The 20,323-nt window shown below is 44.2% G+C and overlaps 1 protein-coding gene across 3 annotated transcripts in view; it reads right to left on the reverse strand.

Annotated features, from left to right (window-relative positions):
- Nucleotides 1–20,323, reverse strand: part of SLC9A9 (solute carrier family 9 member A9) — a 354,635-nt gene that overhangs the window by 304,049 nt on the left and 30,263 nt on the right. For all 3 annotated transcript variants that reach the window (XM_045030881.1, XM_045030879.1, XM_045030880.1), the window contains one exon: nt 16,285–16,487. In XM_045030881.1, the coding sequence (XP_044886816.1) occupies nt 16,285–16,479 (195 nt within the window). In that variant the 5' untranslated portion in view covers nt 16,480–16,487. The remainder of the gene's footprint in view (nt 1–16,284; nt 16,488–20,323) is intronic.

The following is a 20,323-nucleotide window of genomic DNA, read 5'->3' on the forward strand; positions in this document are numbered from 1 at the left end:
CACCCCGTGCCTCAGTTTCCCACCTGTAAAATGGGACAATACCGTCCTACTCCTTCTTGTGTTTCCTTGTTCCAAATAAAGTAGATCTTCCCTCTCATGGGAGGATATTCTCCATCTTTGCTTATGCTTATTTACTTTTTATTTTGCTTTACCAATGTTAATAATAAAAAGCCCCATAAGAATGACAATACTGGGTCAGATCAATGGTTCATCTAGCCAGTAACCATGGATTTATATAGTGATATTATGATATTTTCTGTCTTATAATGTATCCATTTCCTAATAGTTCCTAACATTGTTAGCCTTTTTGATTTTCTCTGCACACTGAGCAGCTGTTTTCAGAAAACTATCCACAATGACTCCAAGATCTCTTTCTTGAGAGGCAACAGCTCACTTAGACCCCATTGTTTTGTATGTATAGGTGGGATTATGTTTTCCAACATACATTATTTTGCATTTATTAATGCAGAATTTAATCTGCCATTTTGTTGCCCAGTCACCTAGTTTTGAGAGATCCCTTTTGTAACTTTTGGCAGGCAGCTTTGGACTTAACTATCTTGACTAATTATGTATCATCTGCAAACTTCACCGCCTCACTGTGAACCTCTTTTTCCAGATCATTTATGAATATGTAGAACTTGTCCAAGTACAGATCTTTGGGGGACATCACTATTTATCTCTGTCCACTGTGAAAACTGGCCATTTATTTCTACCCTTTGTTTCCTATCTTTTAACCAGTTACTGATCCATGACAGAACCTTCCTTCTTACCCCATGACTTCCTATTTTGCTTATGAGTCTTTGGTGAGGGATTCTGTCAATGGCTTTCTGAAAGTCCAAGAACACCATATCCCCTGGGCCATCCTTATCCACATATTTGTTGATGCCCTTAAAGAATTCTAATAGAGTGGTGAGGCATGATTTCCCTTTACAAAAGCCATGTGGACTCTTCCCCAACATATCATACTTATCTATGTGTCTGATAATTCTGTTCTTTACTATAGTTTCAACCAATTTGCCAGGTATTGAAGTTAGGCTTACCGGCCTGTAACTGCCAGGATTGCCTCTGGAGACATTTTTTAAAATCGGCATCACATTAGCTATCCACCAGTTATCTCATACGGCCAATGCTGTAATGAAAGAGGTGCTCGGGCTCAAGCAATTTTTTTTTACTTTCATAACTGATGTGGCAAGCCCAGAGGTGCCGGAGCTATGAACTGCCAACCCTAGAGGTGCTAGAGCTGAGCCCTGGCAAGCCCCAGCACAAAATTAAGCACGGCATACAGTGGCAGATTTAAACAATAGGTTACATACTACAGTTTGTAGTTCTGCAATTTCATATTTGAGATCCTTCAGAACTCTTGGGTGTATACCATCTGGTCCTGGTGACTTACTGTTACATTTATTCTAAAACCTCCTCTATTGGCACCTCATTCTGGGACAGTGCCTCAGATTATCACCTAAAAAGAATGGCTCAGATGTGGGAATCTCCTTCACATCCTCTGCAATGAGGACTCATGTAAAGAATGTATTTAGCTTCTCTGCAACTGCCTGGTCTTCCCTAAGTACTCCTTTAGCCCCTTGATTGTCCAGTGGCCCTACTGATTGTTTAGCAAGCTTCTTGCTTCTGAGGTACTTCATTTTTTTGCTGTTAGTTTTTGTGCCTTTTGCTAGTTGCTCTTCAAATTCTTTTTTCGCCCAGCTAGTTATACTTTTACTTATATTTGACTTGCCAGAGTTTATGCTCCTTTCTATTTGCCTCAATAGGATTTGACTTCCAATTTGTAAAGGATGTCTTTTTGTCTTGAACCTGTCTCTATTCCTCTGTTGTTTAGCCATGGTAGAATTTGTTGGCTCTCTTACTGGTGGTGGGTTTTTGTTTTTGTTTTATTTAGGGAATCTAGTTTGCGTCTCTATTATGGTGTTTTTAAAAAGTTGCACTCTTGTGACTGTTCCTTTTAATTTCCATTTAACCACCTTCCTCATTTTTCTGTAGTTCCCCCTTTTCAAGTTAAATGCTACTGTGATGGGTTTCTTTGGTCTTCCCCCTCCCCTTAAGAATGTTAAATTTAATTACAGTATGGTAGCTATTACTGAGCGGCTCAGCTATATTCATCTCTTAAGTGCACCACTTTGGACTAAATCAAGAATTGCCTCTCCCCTTATGGATTCCAGGACTAGCTGCTCCAAGAAGCAATCATTAATGGTGTCTAGACATTTTATCTCTGCATCCCATCTTGAGGTGACATGTTCCCAGTCGATAGGGGGATAGTTGAAATGCCCCATTATTAGTGAGTTTTCTGTTTTTGTAGCCTCTCTGATCTCCCTGTGCATTTCACAATCACTGTCACCATCCTGGTCAGGTGGCCGGTAGTGTATTCCTATTGCTATTCTCTTATTATTCAAGCATGGAATTTCTATCCTTTCTATGGTACAGTTTGAGTCATTTAAGATTTTTACTATATTTGACTCTATGCTTTCTTACACATATAATGCCCTCCCCCACCAGCATGACCTAGTCTATCAATCCTATGTATTTTTTACCCTGGTGTTAACCATGTCCTATTTATTTGCATCATTCCACCAAGTTTCTATGATGCCAATGATACTCTAATTCACCCCTTCTAGTAAAAAGTTTCCAGCTCAGTCACTGGAGCAGCTGGTTAGCAGATTCAGTTTTAAAATTTTCCCCAAACATAGCTGTTTGGAAAAGAGCCTGTGTAACTGTTTAATATTCATTTCTCTAGATTCCATAGAAAAATACTTATGTAGGAGATTTTTTTTTCTGACTGCATGTACTGCAAACTCAATTTGGGTTCGAAGGGTGAAGTTGGGTTCTCTCAATCTCACATCATCTCCAGGCATAAAGGTCCTGCAGGCAAAATTAGCCCCTTAGCATTGTCTAAGCAAGGGCAGTTTGAACTATAGGGGAATGAATAGAACTGTGCACCGAAGTACTGAGCTGTAATTCCCGCAGATGGGCACCGAGGACAGGAACTGAAAGGTTCCTAATATATCTTAAGGTACTCATGTTTGAAAAGAACTACATTAAGGTGAACTAGGAACATTCTACTTGACAGTAAAATGTAGTTTTGCCAAGATGTGAATCTGCCCTTTCGGCAAGAGATCTGCTTGGTGGGAATATGTTGAAATCGCACGTGTACTAGGAAGCCTTTCCTTTAAACCTCAGATGCTTTGCTGTTTCTTTTAGGAGAGTATATTCAATTAGAGGGCTTTTAATGTGCTTAATTATTAACAGTTCAACTAATTTACCAATAGCATCCTGTAGCTCTCCATTATCATTTCTGTTCCCATCTGTACTGATAGTGCAGGAAAAACTGCCATGGCAATGAAACTGAAATATCCTCTCAGTGGCACTCATCTATCCCTATGAGACAACAGCTTATTTATCCTCTGCACTGCTGGAGATGCAACACATCATTGTGTGTGGAAATCTGAGAGGGACTAACTCCATCATGGCCGTTAGTATGCCACCTTGTGAGGAAAAAGTGGTCTGTCTCGGAAGCAGCAGGGGGTTACATTATATTCTCCATGTTCAATGGATGAGATTCATCTATTCTGCATGGAGCCAGAGTAAGCAGGCTTTGTATGGGGCAATGAGCAGTCCACTATTCACTCCCCAAACCAGGGCTGTGCCACTATTCTACAATCCAGCCTTTCCTGCCTCTAAACTGGGATAGAAGCAGCTGTTACTCCATACACCCTTATGCAAGCTATTAGGCCCCTGGATCTGTGTAACCCTGGACTGTCAAACCCACTCAAGTCTCTGCTTAGCACCATTTGGGTCCCATATGGAGCTTCCTCACAGAGATGGGGTGGAGAGCTACCCATGTGTTATGCAGGAAGTCAGAATAGCTCATGGTGGTCCCTTCTGGCCTTAAATCGCAATAAAAATACAGTATATGTCCCCTAGCCCTACTCAAGGGATTAGGCAATGCGGAGGTTCCTGCATGGGCCCTTTGCTTTAGGGTGAATTTCACCCTATGAGCATATACAGAGAGTATTACTTATGGCATTGGGTGAAAAGAATCAAACAAAATAAGAATCTGTGCCCCAACTTTGAATGGGACCTTTCTGCAGGTTCAGGAATAATTAGTGACCTTTTTTTCAATTGTCACACAATCCTATGCTCCTCAGTTCTGCTTTAGGATGAGGAACAGAAGGACCAACATACCAGTAGAACAGTAGGTGACCCAACAAGTATAGGAGGCACCAATAATCTTGTGAAGAAACCTGTTCTCGTGAAACTTCCAGTTCAATTTTTCAGAGCCTATAGTTTCAATGAGTTCAAATACATTTAGTATAAAGATCTGAACATTGGGGTCCAAATTCAATTCAGACCTTTTTTGAGGTTCATCCAGCCCATTGCTTAGTTTGTAATGAAAGATGTGCCAGGGCTCAAGTGATTTTTGTACTTTCATAATTGACATGGCATGCCCAGAAGTGTCAGAGTTATGAAATGCCAAGCTAGAGGTGCCAGGGCTCAGCATTTGTATTTAAAATAGCTTATCTACTTTAAAAATGTTCTTGTTGTTGATTTTATTCTATGAACATTTCGGGAGCTAGTTTTGCCAGATGTCACGGCATAATCTTTACTATTCTTCAGGTGTGATTCTCCACTCAGATATTCAGGCATGCCTCACTGCATAGCTTGAAAAATCTCTGACTGTATTTGTGTGCAAGTGAGCGCAATGGTCAACCGCACCATATCTAGGATTGGAGTCAAACCCTGATCATTGCTGGAAGGTTCTTTGCAGGGCCGTCCTTAGGCATAGGCAGAATAGGCAGCCGCCTAGGGCACCACTAGGTCTTGGGGCACCACTCTGCTGGGAGCCGGGACAGAGGGGAAGCAGTGGAGCATGTAAGAGCAGGCAGCTGGGTCCTAGAGAGAGCCGAATGCAGCACAGTCTGAGGGAGGGGATTGGCTGCTGGGGTCTCTGGGAAGGGGAAGGAGGAGGGGTGGGGAAGGAACTCACCTGTGAGTGTGACTCTTTCTCCCTGGCTGAGGTGAGGTGAGGCAGGCTTTGCGGCTCTGGAACCAGTATCCTTGTCCCCCATAACATCCATTCTTCTCCCCCCCCTGCCCCATGGAGCACCCCCTCCTTTCTCCCTCCTCCCCAGGAGCATCCCTCTCTCTCCTCCCTCCCCTCCGTCAGGGCTGGGTTCGGTGAGGTGCTGGGGGGTAGGTGGGGGGGAGGAGGCTGGCTGCCTGCTGAGGAATGAAAGTGAAAGTAAATCACTTCCTCTGCCAGGATTGGAATGTCACACAGGGCTGGGCTGGGGTTAGCCAGATGTGTGAAAAATCAAGACAGGGGGTTGGGGTAGGGTGAGCAGAGGTCCCTATTTTATAGGGCCAGGCCCAATTTTGGGGTCTTTTTCTTATATAGGCTCCTTTTACCCCCCCCCCACCCCCACGCCCTGTCCTGATTTTTCACACTTGCTGTCTGGTCACTCTAGGTGGGGGTAATTGGTGTCTATATAAGACAAAGCCCCAAATATCGGGACTGGCCCTATAAAATCAGGACATCTGGATCTGGGCACCCTAGCTGGGGAGTGCATCTCTCCCCCAGGCTGGCAGCGATTCATCTCATCCAGGGGGAGCTGCACTGGGCAGGATGAGCTGCAGTGGCTCCATGGGTGACCTGTCCCTGAGATCAGATGCTGTGCTAACTTCACCATGGTCCGTAAGGCTGGTGGTGGTGCCCATTGGCATGTGATTGGACCTGAGGGTTTGCTGCTGCTGTTGCCACTCTGCACCCCAAGAGGTGGATTTTGGGGTCTACTGCAGCTGTTGGACCAGCAGGCTGGGGTGAGCCAAGCATGAAAGCAGTACTGTGTTGCCATTTAGATTGTCATTTAATAACTTTGTTTGCCAAAAATTCTTGCTAACAATCCTGAATCCAATTTCGATATTTAAAAAAAAAAAATCAATATCTTAGCCAAAAACAGAAAATTAAGTTGTTGACAATTATTAGTGACAGATTTGGTTTGAGGCAGGGAGTGGGCCAGTTTTCATCAGAGAAACAAAAAATGTTGACTGACTTTCCCATAGCCTGTTACTCCTGATAAGAGCCCTCCAACAACTGTAATACCGGTATGTTCATCTCCTTACTAATGTATAAAGCAGGGGTCAGCAACCTATGGCACACGCGCCAAAGGTGGCAGGTGAGCTGATTTTTGATGGTACGCAGCGGCAGGCTGAGCGGCTCAGCCCATCACTGCTCTGGGGTTCCGGCTGCTGCCCTATTGCCAGCTGGGATACCGGTCGTTGGCCCCACTCAGCACCTGCTGCTGGCCTGGGGACCCCCAAGGAACCCCAGGCTGGCAGCGGGCTGAGCAGGCCGGTTGAACCACTCAACCTGCTGTCAGCCTGGGGTTCCATTCATTCAGCCGGCAGCAGGCTGAGTGGGCTGGTGGCGGGCTGAGCAGGGCCGGTGGGGGGTTGAGTGGCTCAGTCTGCTGCCAGTCTGGGGTGCCGGCAGCTCTCAGCCTACTGCTACTCCGGTGTTCCGGCTGCCGGCCCCTTGCCAGTCAGGAGCCCAGCCGCCAGCCCCTGTCTGGCTCCTGCCAGCCTGGGTGAGCAGAACCCCAGGCTGGTAGTGGGCTGAAGGGGGTTGGCGGCCGGGATCCTGCCTGGCAGGAGTTGGTGGTCAGAACCCCAGACCAGCAGCGGGCTGAGCAGGGCCTGGGATCCTTGTCTAGGGTTCCAGCCACCAGTCCCACTCAGCCCGCTGCCGGTCTGGGGTTCCATTTACTCAGCTGGCAGTGGCCTGAGTAGGACCTCAGATAATAACAATAGTTTATTTATATAATATACACATAGAGAGAGACCTTCTACAAACGTTAAAATGTATTACTGGCACGAGAAACCTTAAATTACAGTGAACTTGGCACATCACTTCTGAAAGGTTGCCGACCCCTGGTATAGACTGACCATATGTTGTACTAAGATTCTCCTGCTTTTTTTTTTTTTTTCCTGTGAGTCAGTATAGCTTTTGCCAGCCCAGAAGTTGGGCAGCCAATGTTTTACGTTTTCACAATGTTTTCTACAACTTTCATAAAGTAAATACATAGTTAATATGAGTTTAAAAGGCCAGGGACACTTCCTTGTGAAGAATCTGTACAGCAGATCATGCTAGAGCTGTGAAAATGTCAGTTTTTGATGGAACTTTAGAGGCAGTGATTTATCATGTATTTTATCATGTGAATGTGCTGCTATTGCTAATGTCTTTCCAAACAAAATAAGGCACAATAGGACTTCTGTAACATTTCTGTGCTACCTTAATCTAGATGAGATGATTCTGTGCTGACTTCATTTTGATCACTTTATGCTTTACCTAGCAGTAAAACTAGGGTTATATTTTCCCACTGTTTGGAAACCCAGCTTATTAAACTGATTTTGCAGCCAAAAAAGCCAGAAAGATTGCTTTTAATTAAAAACAAATCTTTGTTTCAATACCTCTTCATATAAATTTCCAATAAAATTTTGACAAATTAAAAAAATTATATTTGCATCATTCTGTCAAATCAGAATTTTTTCTATAGTGCTACTTCTTTAGTGCTAGTGCATCAGCATTACAGTGTGCTTAATTAAGTTAAACTGGTTTTAATAACGTGAATGTGGCAAGTTTTCCAATACTGTATGCTTATATTTGTGTTGCTAAGAGCAGATCAGGCACAGGGGCACCAGTTTAATAATCTCGCCTAGGGCACCATAAATCCTAAGGACGGCCCTGGTTCTTTGCTTTCTTTCAGAGGGTTATTCATTGTGAATATTCTACCCCCCCGAGCAACAAATTACACCGACATAAGCGTGTGTGTGCACAGAGCTACGTTGGCGGGAGAGCATCTCTCGCCAACATAGCTTATGCCGTTCACAGAGGTGGATTTTTATGTCGATGGGGGAGCTCTCTCCCACCACATAGAGCGTTTTTCACCAGACTGCTGCAACGGCACAGCTGCACTGGTACAGCTACGCTGCTGCAGTGCTGTATGTATAGTCATACCCTTAATCACAAACAAAGTTAAACCTATGAACAAATGGGAGTAGCTCCAGTCCTGCAAGGTGCTTGGCACCCTCAGTGCACTGACTTCCGGGGTAGCTGTGGGTACTCAGTCTGTGCAGAAGGTGTTCAGTCCTATAGCATTTGATAGGATGAAACCATTTGGGTTTTATAGAAATTACTCTCAAAACCTACAAATATAATGGTTAGTCAAGTCCTTCCTATTGATCTTATGAGTCATCCTACAGAATTCTGTAGCAAGGACATACTTTTCCATTAAAATGGTTCCAAAGACCAATGGAAGAGTCATTTTTTATTAAATTCTTGAGGAGTTTTTTTTATAAAGGAATTTGCACCACAAGACCTTGCATTTAAAATTTTAGGATCCACTCCCCAGAAGTGTCTAGTAATCTTACAAAGTGCTGAGGCCGAGATCCACAAATGGACTTCAGTGCATAAAGCCCAGTTTTAGGCACCACTGCAATCCACAAAACTCACGCTCAGCTGCCACTTAACCCTGTAGGGGTCTGAATTTGCTAGATGTCTAAATTTTCTCTAAGAGTTCCCCAGGCACCTATGGACACGCTCACTGCTGCCTCAGGCAGGTGCCCACAGGCCTATCTCATGCCTAAGCCCCAGGGCGAGCCTCAAACCAGGTGAAGATAGGTTTTGCCCCACCAGTCTTGCCTGTGGGGCCTGATCTGAAAGGTGTGCTCAGACCACACCTACCTCCACACAAAACAGCCAGGGAGGGAAAGAGGAACCTTTAGCCCAGTGGTTAGAGGACTCAATCAGGATGTGGCTCAATTCCTTCCTCTGCATCATGAGAAGAAGGGATTTGAACAGGGGTTTCCCATCTCTGAGGTATGTGCCCTAACTGGGCCATGGGACCTTCTGATCTGAGTATCTCGCTCCTGTTGAAGATGTACTACTGTATATAAATAATTAAATATGCACTGGGTGAGAGGGAAGGTAACTCTAATCTGGCAGTCAGGGCACTCATCTGATAGGTGGGAAACCTCTGTTCAATTCCCTTTTTCACATCAGGCAGAGGGCAGCAACTGAACAGAGGTCTTCAACACCCTGGGTGAATTCCCTAACCACAGGGCTAAAGGTTATAAGAAAGGCCACCTCTCCACCACTGTCACACAAGACATGGCTTGGGCATCTGACACCAGGAGAATGTTCCCAGCTGTGACTCCCAAGGAGAAATAGATACTTCCCTCCCACCTGGATTTAGGCACCTGAGGTGGTTGGAACTTAAGATACGCGCCCTACCCCGCCCATCTGCTATTGGCTAGTTTAGCTAGATCCCTGCTTAGTGGGCTAGCTTTTGTGGCTCCCATTCTCTGGGGTCTCTCATTTCCCCCCCTTCCCCTCCCAACACATTGTACAGGAAGCCTAGGGAATTAACTCACGGTTTGTGAATTCCACTGGGTGACAAGAAATTTAAAAGTTAGGCACTATAATGCCTAAGTCCTTTTGTGGATATGGGCCTGAGTGACAGACTTAGGCCTTGTCTATACTATGGGGGGAGATCGATCTAAGTTACACAACTTCAGCTATGTGAATAACGTAGCTGAAGTCAACGTACTTAGATCTATTTACCGCAGGGTCCACACTACGCTATGTCGATGAGAGATGCTCTCCCGTTGACTCCCCTTGTGTTTCTCTTTCAGATGGAGTGCAGGAGTTGACTGGAGAGTGATCTGTGGTCGATTTAGAGCAGGGGTGGGCAAACTACAGCCTGTGGGCCAGATCCGGCCCGTCAGGGGGTTTGGATCCAGCCTGCAGGATTTCCACCCCCAGAAGTGGCCAGCACCACATCCCCATGGCCCCTGGGGGAGGAGGCAGAGGGCTCTGTGTGCTGCCTTCACCAGCAGACACCACCCCCTGCAGCTCCCATTGGCCGGGAACGGAGAACCATGGCCAATGGGAGCTTTGGGGGAGATACCCGCAGGTGAGGGCAGTGTGTGGAGGCCTCTGCCCACCCCCTTCTGCCCCCAGTGGCCACAGGGATGTGGTGCCAGCCACTTCCAGGAGTGGAGCGGCGCAGGGCCAGGGAGCCTATCTTAGCCCCACTGCATCCTGCTGCCACCCCAGAGCCTCTCCAGGTAAGCGGCGCCAGGCCGGAGCCTGCACCCCATCCACCTGCCACAGCCTAACCCCCTGCCCTGAGCCCCCTTGTACACTCCACCTCCTCCCACACCCCACACTCCCTCCCGCACCCCAACCCCCTGCCCCAGCCCTACATTCAATCTCCCCACCCAGATGTGGCCCTCGGGCCAAAAAGTTTGCCCACCCCTGATTTAGAGGGTCTTCACTAGACCTGCTAAATTGACTGCTGATGCATCCATCACTGCACATCAATCCCCGGTAAGTGTAGACAACCATTACTGTGTGTTGAGAGGGCTCACCATCTTGCAGAAGGCACAAAGCATCTCATAGGATTGGGCAACCCTATAACTAAATTTAAATGCCTATTTCAGATCACTCATTTGGTAACAGCTTTAAAGTCATTTGACATCACCTAGAATTTCTTAAGTACTGTAATAAATTTTACTTCAAGCTGCAGCCTGGATTGTCAAAGGGACACTGCAGTAGGTCATACTCAAGGAGTAAAAGCTCTTTAATAAAGCCTCGTTACATATTTAAAATATTACCTCTTACTTCTTTCAGGAAAAGGAGTAATTATGCTGGGTTCTGCATTCCAGCAGATGAATGGGTATTTATGTGTTTAATTCCAATTAAATTAAATTGTGCATAAAAATTCTTTGTTGATAGGAAAGCAGATGCTGCTTGGAGAAGCATGTGCTCCCTGGTATGCTTTTCCTAAATTGTCTGTTTTTTAATGGGAAAGGTTTTGAATCAGACATGCAATGTCTCTCAACTGCCAAAAGGATTGATTTGGCAGGCATGGAGTGTTCATACTGTTCTTCATTCTCTGCAGTTACCAGAGAGGACTAGGATGTGTTACAACATCTTAACAAATGGGGGAACTTCCTGGTTAGGGAGCTCACTAGTTGCTGCTTAAAGCATGGCTCTCTATATTTATACCTTCACATGACATGGTGTCAGAAGTCCATGAATCTCTCTCTCTCTCTGAGGAAGGAGTAGAGGACAAAAGAGATCTCTGGCTGCCAGAGTAGTGAGTGAGCAGGGAAAGTGTTGAATCTGCAGCAGAAAGGAATCAGAGCCCTGTCTCAGCACAGCAATGGAGCCCATAGCACAAATGGAGAAAAGGAAGTGCTAGCAGTCAGTTGGGCCTGTGAACAGCTCAGGGTATATCCATTTGGCTTGGAGTTTTAATAAAGAAACAGACCACAAGCCCTTAGTGGCATTACTGGGATCCACCTAGGATTCAAAGATTTTGGTGATAGCTAATGTGATTTTCTTTCAACACTGAACACATTCCAGAGCAGCAGAAACGCTATCTAGAAGACCCAATGGGGCAGTCACCAATGGAAGATGAAAAAGCTTTAGAGAAAGATGTCAAAGTCTACACTTTGTTCTTGCAGCAAATCCAGTATCTACCAGCTGACTTCAGCAAATTGGAGCTTAACTAAAGCATGAGACTTGCCAGAAACAGACTCTATTCTACCAAGGAGAGTGGGGTCAAAGGAGTCAATTTCCAACTGACCTGCCACCATACTGACAAGACCAAAATGACCTTTCACATGCCAGATAGCCTGCTCCTGAAAGGACATTCTTATCCCTACGAATTTCAGAAAGATACTCTCCAATGTCCTGGAGGGACACCAAAGTACAACCAAGTGTGGAGCATGAGCTTAGCAATCTGTGTGGTGGCCCAGTCTGAATAGGCAAAGTCACACCTCAGTAGAGGCTGCGAGATATGTAACAAGGGGGGAGGGGGGAAATCTCCCAAACCATTACTCTGTACAGAGCTATCATAGAATCATAGAATCTCAGGGTTGGAAGGGACCTCAGGAGGTCATCTAGTCCAACCCCCTGCTCAAAGCAGGACCAAACCCAACTAAATCATCCCAGCCAGGGCTTTGTCAAGCCTGACCTTAAAAACCTCTAAGGAAGGAGATTCCACTACCTCCCTAGGTAACCTAGGCTATCTGAAGACCTTGGCAGTGGATAGCCACAAGATTTATTTTTTCCCATTATTATAGCCGATTAATTCTCCAGATATTTTGACTTAGCTAAACTTACACAGTGTTCCTTGGCACAGGTCATTCAGAAATGAAAGTCAATATCTATGCCTCATGGAGTTGCTGTAGTCTGCATATCTGATAATGGGCCTCAATTTACCTCTAAAGCATTCCTACATTTTGCACAGGACTTTGATTTTGAACATTGTAGGAGGAATCCACATTGCCCCCAGAATAACAGGGAGGTGGAAAGAGCAGTGCAGACTTTAAAAAGACCACTGCAAAAACCAGTGACCCCATATAAAGCATTCCTAGGCATATTGGTCAACACCATTTGCATCTGGACTATCTCCATCAGAACTTCTGATGGGGAGACAAATAAGGATATCTTTGCGGCAACAATACAGATTAAACTGGTTCAACTTAATGGAATTTCAAAAATGGGATGCTGAACTCAAAATTCAACAACCAAAAAGCTTCCATATTCAGCACAGAACAAAAGCATTACCTGAACAGACAGTGGTGGATTAGCCCCTGGGCCAATGGGGTCCGGGCCAATTTGGGGGGCCTGGAAAAATGGGCACCCCATGCCCTGACCCAGTTCCTGTTGCCTGCCCAGCACTCCTGCCGGGAGGTGAGGAGCAGGATCGGGGTATGGTGGCTTGCCCTGCTCCCTCCTGGCAGGAGCACCGGGGGGGGAGGTTGGAGCAAGCCTTTGGATCTCAACCCCTCCTGGCAGGAGCACTGGGAGGAACTGCCGGTGGAAGGGGTGGGGAGGGGCCCCCCACTTGCTCTGGCCCAGGGCCCCAAAAATCCTAATCCGCCTCTGTGACAGAAGATGAGGAACAAAGTTTGGATCAAGAGCTCCCAGACATTTGGAACTGTTTTTGGAACTGTTCAGAACTTGGTAGAAACTCCCATATCTTACCGAATGGAGACTCCAAGAGGACTTCTCCAGAGTAATCAAATTAATCTTCTGTATTTCCCAACATACCAAAGAGAGGATCTGGGGCTTGCAAGTACTCTGTAAGGAATTAAGCCCCCTCCTCAGTGAACTCCATGCACAAACTCCACAGAAGTGATAACACAATCTGGAAGACTGATCAGACCCCCTCAAAGACCTGCAGGGAAGCAGGGGCGCCTATTTTATTGGGGGGGGGGCAATTGGCCGGGGCCCCTGGGCACGGTCCCTGTTGGCCCCTTGGATAATCCATCACTGGTCTTCACACAATAGCACACAATCTGGAAAATGCCAGCACTTTGTGGGTTAACCCTGTGCATTGCACTTGGCCTCTTCGACAAAAAGTGTTAATTGAAAGTGGCAAATTTTAATAATTTTGGAAATAACTTTATTATAATCACCATTCCTGCAATTTGTGGAGTTAAGTTATCTGAAAAACATTTTTTCAGGTAGGAAGCAAAACAACATTTTTCCCTATTCCATTTTAATGTATAGTATTTTGCAAAAATTTTGAGGCATAAAACTATATTGAGCCAGATCCTCAGCTGGTATAAATTGCTATACATCTACTGACTTCAATGAAGTACATCCCTTTTTCTCATATATGTATGAAATCTATCTAATCTGTATGAAACACTACAATGCTAAGGATTTGAACTCAGTATGACATTTATGTGTAGCTGGTAGGAAAAACAGATTTTGCATAACAACCATGGGAATTTATGGATCTTGCCCACATTATCTCCTGCACAGAAATCCACTGAGCACAAAAGAGAAAGAGAGAACTCTTCATTTTGTCTTGATTTCTTCTTGTACTGCTCTGACTTACGCCAGCTGGCAGCAGTCCCTAAAGGACCGTACATCAGCTGAGAATTGGCAGAACACAGTTCCATTCTAATTCCACTCTGAAGAAGACCCCAAAACCCCTTCCCTCCCTGACATGTCCCCTACAGCAGGCTGGGCTGAACTGTTGACATGAAAGCTGCTATAAACCAGATTTACACCAAGAGAGAGCTCTCACTTCCAGGTTTAGCCAGGTCCAAGTGCAGTGGAAAGAGGCCAGAACACAGGATGGAATCTAGCCCACTGCTTTGGCCACCATATGGAACACATTTTGTTCTACAAGTGCCATTGCGAAAAACAAAAAGACATGTAATAAAAATGGAATATTGCCTAGAGTTCAAACAAAGTGCATTCCTCAGTGCATTCCAAGTCCTATATGTATGAAACAGATGTATTTTTACTGTGTGTTTTGCTTCTTGAAACAAAAGACTGGGGAAGAAAAACAATGTACATTTTCGTTATAAAATAAGACGTTCGTTAAAATGATTTCTCAAAAGTGATGTTAGTATGAACATAGGTCTGAACGAAAATAAAAAAATGGTCGGCCTTGCTATTGCCAGTATAGTGCCTGTATTCTCCATCAAATTCAGGCCTGCAGAGATAGTGTTCTGTTTTTTTAACTTCATTTCAAGTAACTCCCAGTGCAATAGAATCCTGTTTACAGCTTAGCACTGAGAGACAAAAGACATTATAATAAGCCTGTGTAATTCATTCTTCTGTCTGGGGGTGCTCCTATATTAATATCTTTAAAAGTGACAGCATGTCATTAGCATAATTGCTTGCTCCTCCTCTGTCCAGATAAAGTGCTTTAAAAAAAATGGCTACAATATACTAGATGGATTATTTAGCTTTATAGCAAGCAGACCCGACTGCAAAATTGCTTCCATCTTCTTACCAACAAATAACTTGATTTGATAAACAGGAAGTGAGAACTCAGCAAAAAAATACTTTTTTTTTTTTTACACTGTTCTGCTTACTTTGAGTTATTAGACTAATGTGAACCGGCTGGCAGATAATGGGATGTGGTAAATTTAGCTGCACTGACAACTTTATGGGAAATAAGATGGAGAAAGAACTTTTTACCACTAACTCTTCTAAACCGAGTGTCTCAAATGTCATATTAACATGGGAATTAAGTCAGTAAGTAAATTAGATTAACCTTATTTCCATAGGCAACAGAAATCCTAATTGCATATTTTTATTATTCAGAACAATGCTATGATATAACAAAAAGATATTTATAAATCATGGCACAGGCTAATCAGTGCTGAAAAGGCTCAGGAACCTTATATGATGAAGTCAAAGGGGAATTTTGGTTTGCACAAAACAATCAAGAAATAGGCCAAAATGCAAGAATTGTTTTTAATTATTATTTTTAAACCAAAGGCAGGAAAGGCTCTCTGGGGCTTGTTTTCACCTTCTAAATTCTGTTGAATTTGCATTTGTTGCATAGTGTAAAGTGGAGGTGGAGTGAATCACGCAGGCATAGTTTGAAGAAGTAGCATCTGCAGCATGTTCCCCTCCCTGTGGCCTGAAGAAACCCACAATGCTAACTCCACAGAGCTGAGGCTTTAGAGAATCTTTTCGGGGTGCCAGGCTGGGGAAAGAGGGGAGGATGATCCCCTGACAAGGCTGCAATTTATGCAGTTCCATTCTCATAATAGCCGTTATTCAGCTCCAGAGTGAGTGCTATGATGAAGATGCTGAAACCTAGGCTGCTCATTGCATCTGAGCACAGCTGGATGTCAGGCAAAAGGTGACACTTCAAGCACTAGAGACACATGCTACTGCGATACTTAAGGAAAACTCTCCATGCTGCCAGATTGCCCCTTAGCCTGCAACTATGTCAGACTCAACCTAGCAGCTAGGAGCAGAGCTGGTGCTAGGCCACTGGAGGCCCTAAGGAGGAATGTCTCCCCCCCAACACTAAAACAGGCAATTTCTTATAATAAAAAGCAAATAGGGGGGAAATGTGTTGAGTCCATCACGCTCTAATATGATTTGACCAGATCTTCTCAAGATAAAGCCAATATTTGTGGGGGATGAAGTGGTCATACCAGAGAACTCAGGCAATTGTTTTGTTCACACACAGCATCCTGCCTGCAGCAGAGTGGTGAACTATTATTCTTTTCTGTTTCATAGCAATTGGACATCTAATTCACCTTATTTCCTTTTTCTGTCTGTTCTCCTTCCTGTTCCTCCCTTGTCATCCTAAAATCAAAATAAGTGTCCATATCACACTATAAATAGGGACAGATTCTCCTTTCACAGTGGCATAAGTTAATAAAGCAAGAACTCATTTCATAACACACAAGGATAACGGTGGATAATCCTTTTACCTTTTGAAGCATTGCATTGCCTTGGTGAGCATTAACGTTGTGTTGGCTGATTTCCCTTTTGTACTGATATTCATATACTTGATTTGTTATATTAACAAGTAGAGTGGGTGGGCCAAACTTCAGCTTCTCACAAGGATAGACAGTTCCACTTTCAAAGTCTGATGGTGTTGTTGCATATCGTATAATTAATCCCATTAGGAGACCTGAAGATTAGAAATATAAGAAGTTAAAATACTGTAAGTGTCTGATACAGCATTGGTTGTAGACATGGAGAAGAAAAGTATGGTGGTGCTCCTTCACCAACAGCACCACCGAGGTGCACTACAGGCAGTATTGTGTGGATGAATATGGAACACTGAAGGACATGGCAATTTCTGGATGAATACAGGAGTGGACATGAGGGTTTTACATGCACTTGGAACAGATCATACTTCTGTGATCCAGGTATTGGGGTTATTCTGATGTTTTTACTAACCATGTTACTCAGCTACTGCATGCCTAATAAGGTATGTGTGGTAAGTGCATATTTAGAGTGGGAGGATGCTTTTGTGGCTAAAACACTGTACTGGAAGTCAAGAGATAATGTTCTTATCTCAGCAACCCTGAAGACTTCCTGTGTTAAAGTTACGTTGGGCAAGTTGTTACTCATTCTGTCCCAGGACACATTCTGCATATTGTAAGGAGCTATGCAGTTATGGTGCTATATAAATAATGAACAATAAAAATGGAAAGAAAGGAAAGAAGGATGCTGCTGTGGTTAAGACACAGAGACTTGGATTTAGTTCCTGGCTATGTCTACACTGCAGTTGGGGATGTATGTTTATACTGCAGTTTGCATAGATATACCTGTGCTAGCTGTACTCTAGCTTTACTTTGCTAAAAACAACAGTGAAGATATGGCAGCACAGGCTTCAGGATGGGCTGCACAAGCAAGCACATGCTTAGGGGAGTCAGGCGGACTTGTGCAGCCATGTCCTCACTACTGTTTCTGAGCTAGCTAGATTAGACATACCCACCTGAGATTTAAACAAGCTGCAAATCACAACCCCAGCTGCAGTGTAGCTATGCTGCTGACTGCCTGTGGGACTTTGGTCAACTCACCAACAGTGTCCCTCAGATGGAGAAAATAATACTTCCCAATTTGCCACATGTGCTGTGAGGATTGTTGATAATCAATGAGTTCATTTTATTTATTGATAAGATGTCAGATACCTTCGCTCAGTTGGTTTATTGAAAACAGCAGCGGCTCCAGGCACCAGCACGTGCCTGGGGTGGCAAGCCGCGGGGGGCGGCCTACCAGTCCCTGAGAGGGCAGCAATCAGGTTGCCTTCGGCAGCTTGCCTGTGGGAGGTCCGCCGATCCTGTGGCTTTGGCGGCAATTCAGTGGCAGGTACACCAAATCCGCGGGACCGGGGACCTCCCACAGGCGTGCTGCCGAAGCCGTGGGACTGGGGACCTCCCACAGGTGCGCTGCCGAAGGCAGCCTGCCTGCCATGCTTGGGGCAGCAAAAAAGCTAGAGCCGCCCCTGATTGAACATAGATTCATAGACTCTAGGACTGGAAGGGACCTCGAGAGGTCATCGAGTCTAGTCCCCTCATGGCAGGACCAAATACTGTCTAGATCATCCCTGATAGACATTTATTTAACCTACTCTTAAATAGCTCCAGAGATGGAGATTCCACAACCTCCCTAGGCAATTTATTCCAGTGTTTAACCACCCTGACAGTTAGGAACTTTTTCCTAATGTCCAACCTAAATCTCCCTAGCTGCAGTTTAAGCCCATTGCTTCTTGTTCTATCATTAGAGGCTAAGGTGAACAAGTTTTCTCCCTCCTCCTGATGACACCCTTTTAGATACCTGAAAACTGCTATCATGTCCCCTCTCAGTCGTCTCTTTTCCAAACTAAACAAACCCAATTCTTTCAGTCTTCCTTCGTAGGTCACGTTCTCAAGACCTTTAATCATTCTTGTTGCTCTTCTCTGGACCCTCTCCAATTTCTCCACATCTTTCTTGAAATGCAGTGCCCAGAACTGGACACAATACTCCAGTTGAGGCCTAACCAGCACAGAGTAGAGCGGAAGAATGACTTCTCGTGTCTTGCTCACAACACACCTGTTAATGCAGCCCAGAATCACGTTTGCTTTTTTTGCAACAGCATCACACTGTTGACTCATATTTAGCTTGTGGTCCACTATAACCCCTAGATCCCTTTCTGCCGTACTCCTTCCTAGACAGTCTCTTCCCATTCTGTATGTGTGAAACTGATTGTTCCTTCCTAAGTGGAGCACTTTGCATTTGTCTTTATTAAACTTCATCTGGTTTACCTCAGACCATTTCTCCAATTTGTCCAGATCATTTTGAATTATGACCCTGTCCTCCAAAGCAGTTGCAATCCCTCCCAGTTTGGTATCATAGAGAAATCAGCACAGACAAAAAAGGGTTAATACTTTACATGATCCTGGGAAGTAGTTTTTGCAGCAGTTTTCAGCATGTCTGCTCCAAAGTGTGTGCTTAATTCAGCTCATATTTAGGCTGTGTCTACACTTAAACTGCTACAGCAGTACAGCTGCACCGCTGTAGCGCTTCAGTATAGCCACTCACTACAGCAATGGGAGGGGCTCTTCCATCACTGTAGTTAATCCCCCCTGCCCCCCCACGCAAGAGGTGGTAGGTAGTTCAATGGCAGAATTTTTCTGACACCCTAGCACTGTCTACACTGGGGGTTAGCTTGTCTTAACTAAATTGCACCCCTGAGTGACATAGCTGGGTCAGCTTAACTTTCTAGTGTAGACCTGGCCTTATATGTCCCTTATTTATGACAGCAAAAAGACTCATGCCTCTCACTCCCTTTTCCTTATCTGGTTTTTATTTGTCAGGTTATACGACATCTGTGCCAACTACAAACAATATTATTCCAAATGTTAATAAATCATAGAGTACAAATAATATTAGTCCTTGAAAACCTACCGTTAAGTGTTCCCAGCACACAGTTCCTACTAGGCAAAGCTTAGACATCATGCTTTTGACCAATCAATGGAGCATACATCTTGCTTTTGGCAAATAAATAGAACATACAAGGCACAAAACCAACAATTTAACTACGAATAAGACCTAAAAGTACACAATAAAACCTAATCTTGAGAATAAAATATTCACAGATACACCTTTAGCATAAGTACAAAAGTATGCTGGGAATTTTTGGTTCTTAGCTTAGCATAAGCCTTCTGGTTCATTCTATAATATTGACTAATAGTATAGATACATAAATACTTGGGAAATATTCAGATACAATGGTGATGGAGGCCATTAAGTATCTAGATTTTTTTTTAGAGCCCTTTGGAAAATATGAAGGAAATTTAACCATAGAAAGTAACCCAGAGAGGTCAGAAAATTTAGAGCTAATTCTGAAGTTTCATTCAGTAACCAAATACTATAGTGATGAGAGTGGTATAAATGCCTAGACAGACAGAGAGACGGAACAATCTTGTTGTTGGCCAGTTTTGCAGAGGTCTCTGAACAGTGATTGCCTCTAGCATATCAGATTAGATGTAATATTTTAGCTTCATGGAGTAAGACAAAGATGGTGTAATAGCAATAATGCTGATTATACTTTTAAGAAGGGATGTTTTCTTTAAATCCCTCAGGATTCACACAGCCAACTAAGAGTCCAAAGGTTGCTTCCTGAGGTCGTATGAAATGTGCATAATAAATCAGATAATAAATCTAGCTGTAATAAGAGGTAGCATACAGCCTTCCTGAAAATTCTTGGGGGAAGGGAAGTAGGCACTAAACGTTCCAGTGCAAAATATTAATATCATGATGGCCAACCCCAAGAGTTCAAAAGTCAAGAGTCAGACCTTAGGAAGCCATGAAAATGAATTGGTTAAAACAGTTTGGGGTTTTCAGTCTGACTTCAGATTATATATCCTTTAGGGGGAACTGCCTATCTCACAAGGTATTATTACAGGTTGAAAATTCAACCTTAAATGCACATGCAAAAATGTGGACCTTCCCACTGGATGCTTGGAAAGGATGCCA

Source organism: Mauremys mutica, chromosome 9, assembly GCF_020497125.1.
Source record: "Mauremys mutica isolate MM-2020 ecotype Southern chromosome 9, ASM2049712v1, whole genome shotgun sequence".
In the NCBI taxonomy this organism is placed as follows: Eukaryota; Metazoa; Chordata; order Testudines; family Geoemydidae; genus Mauremys; species Mauremys mutica.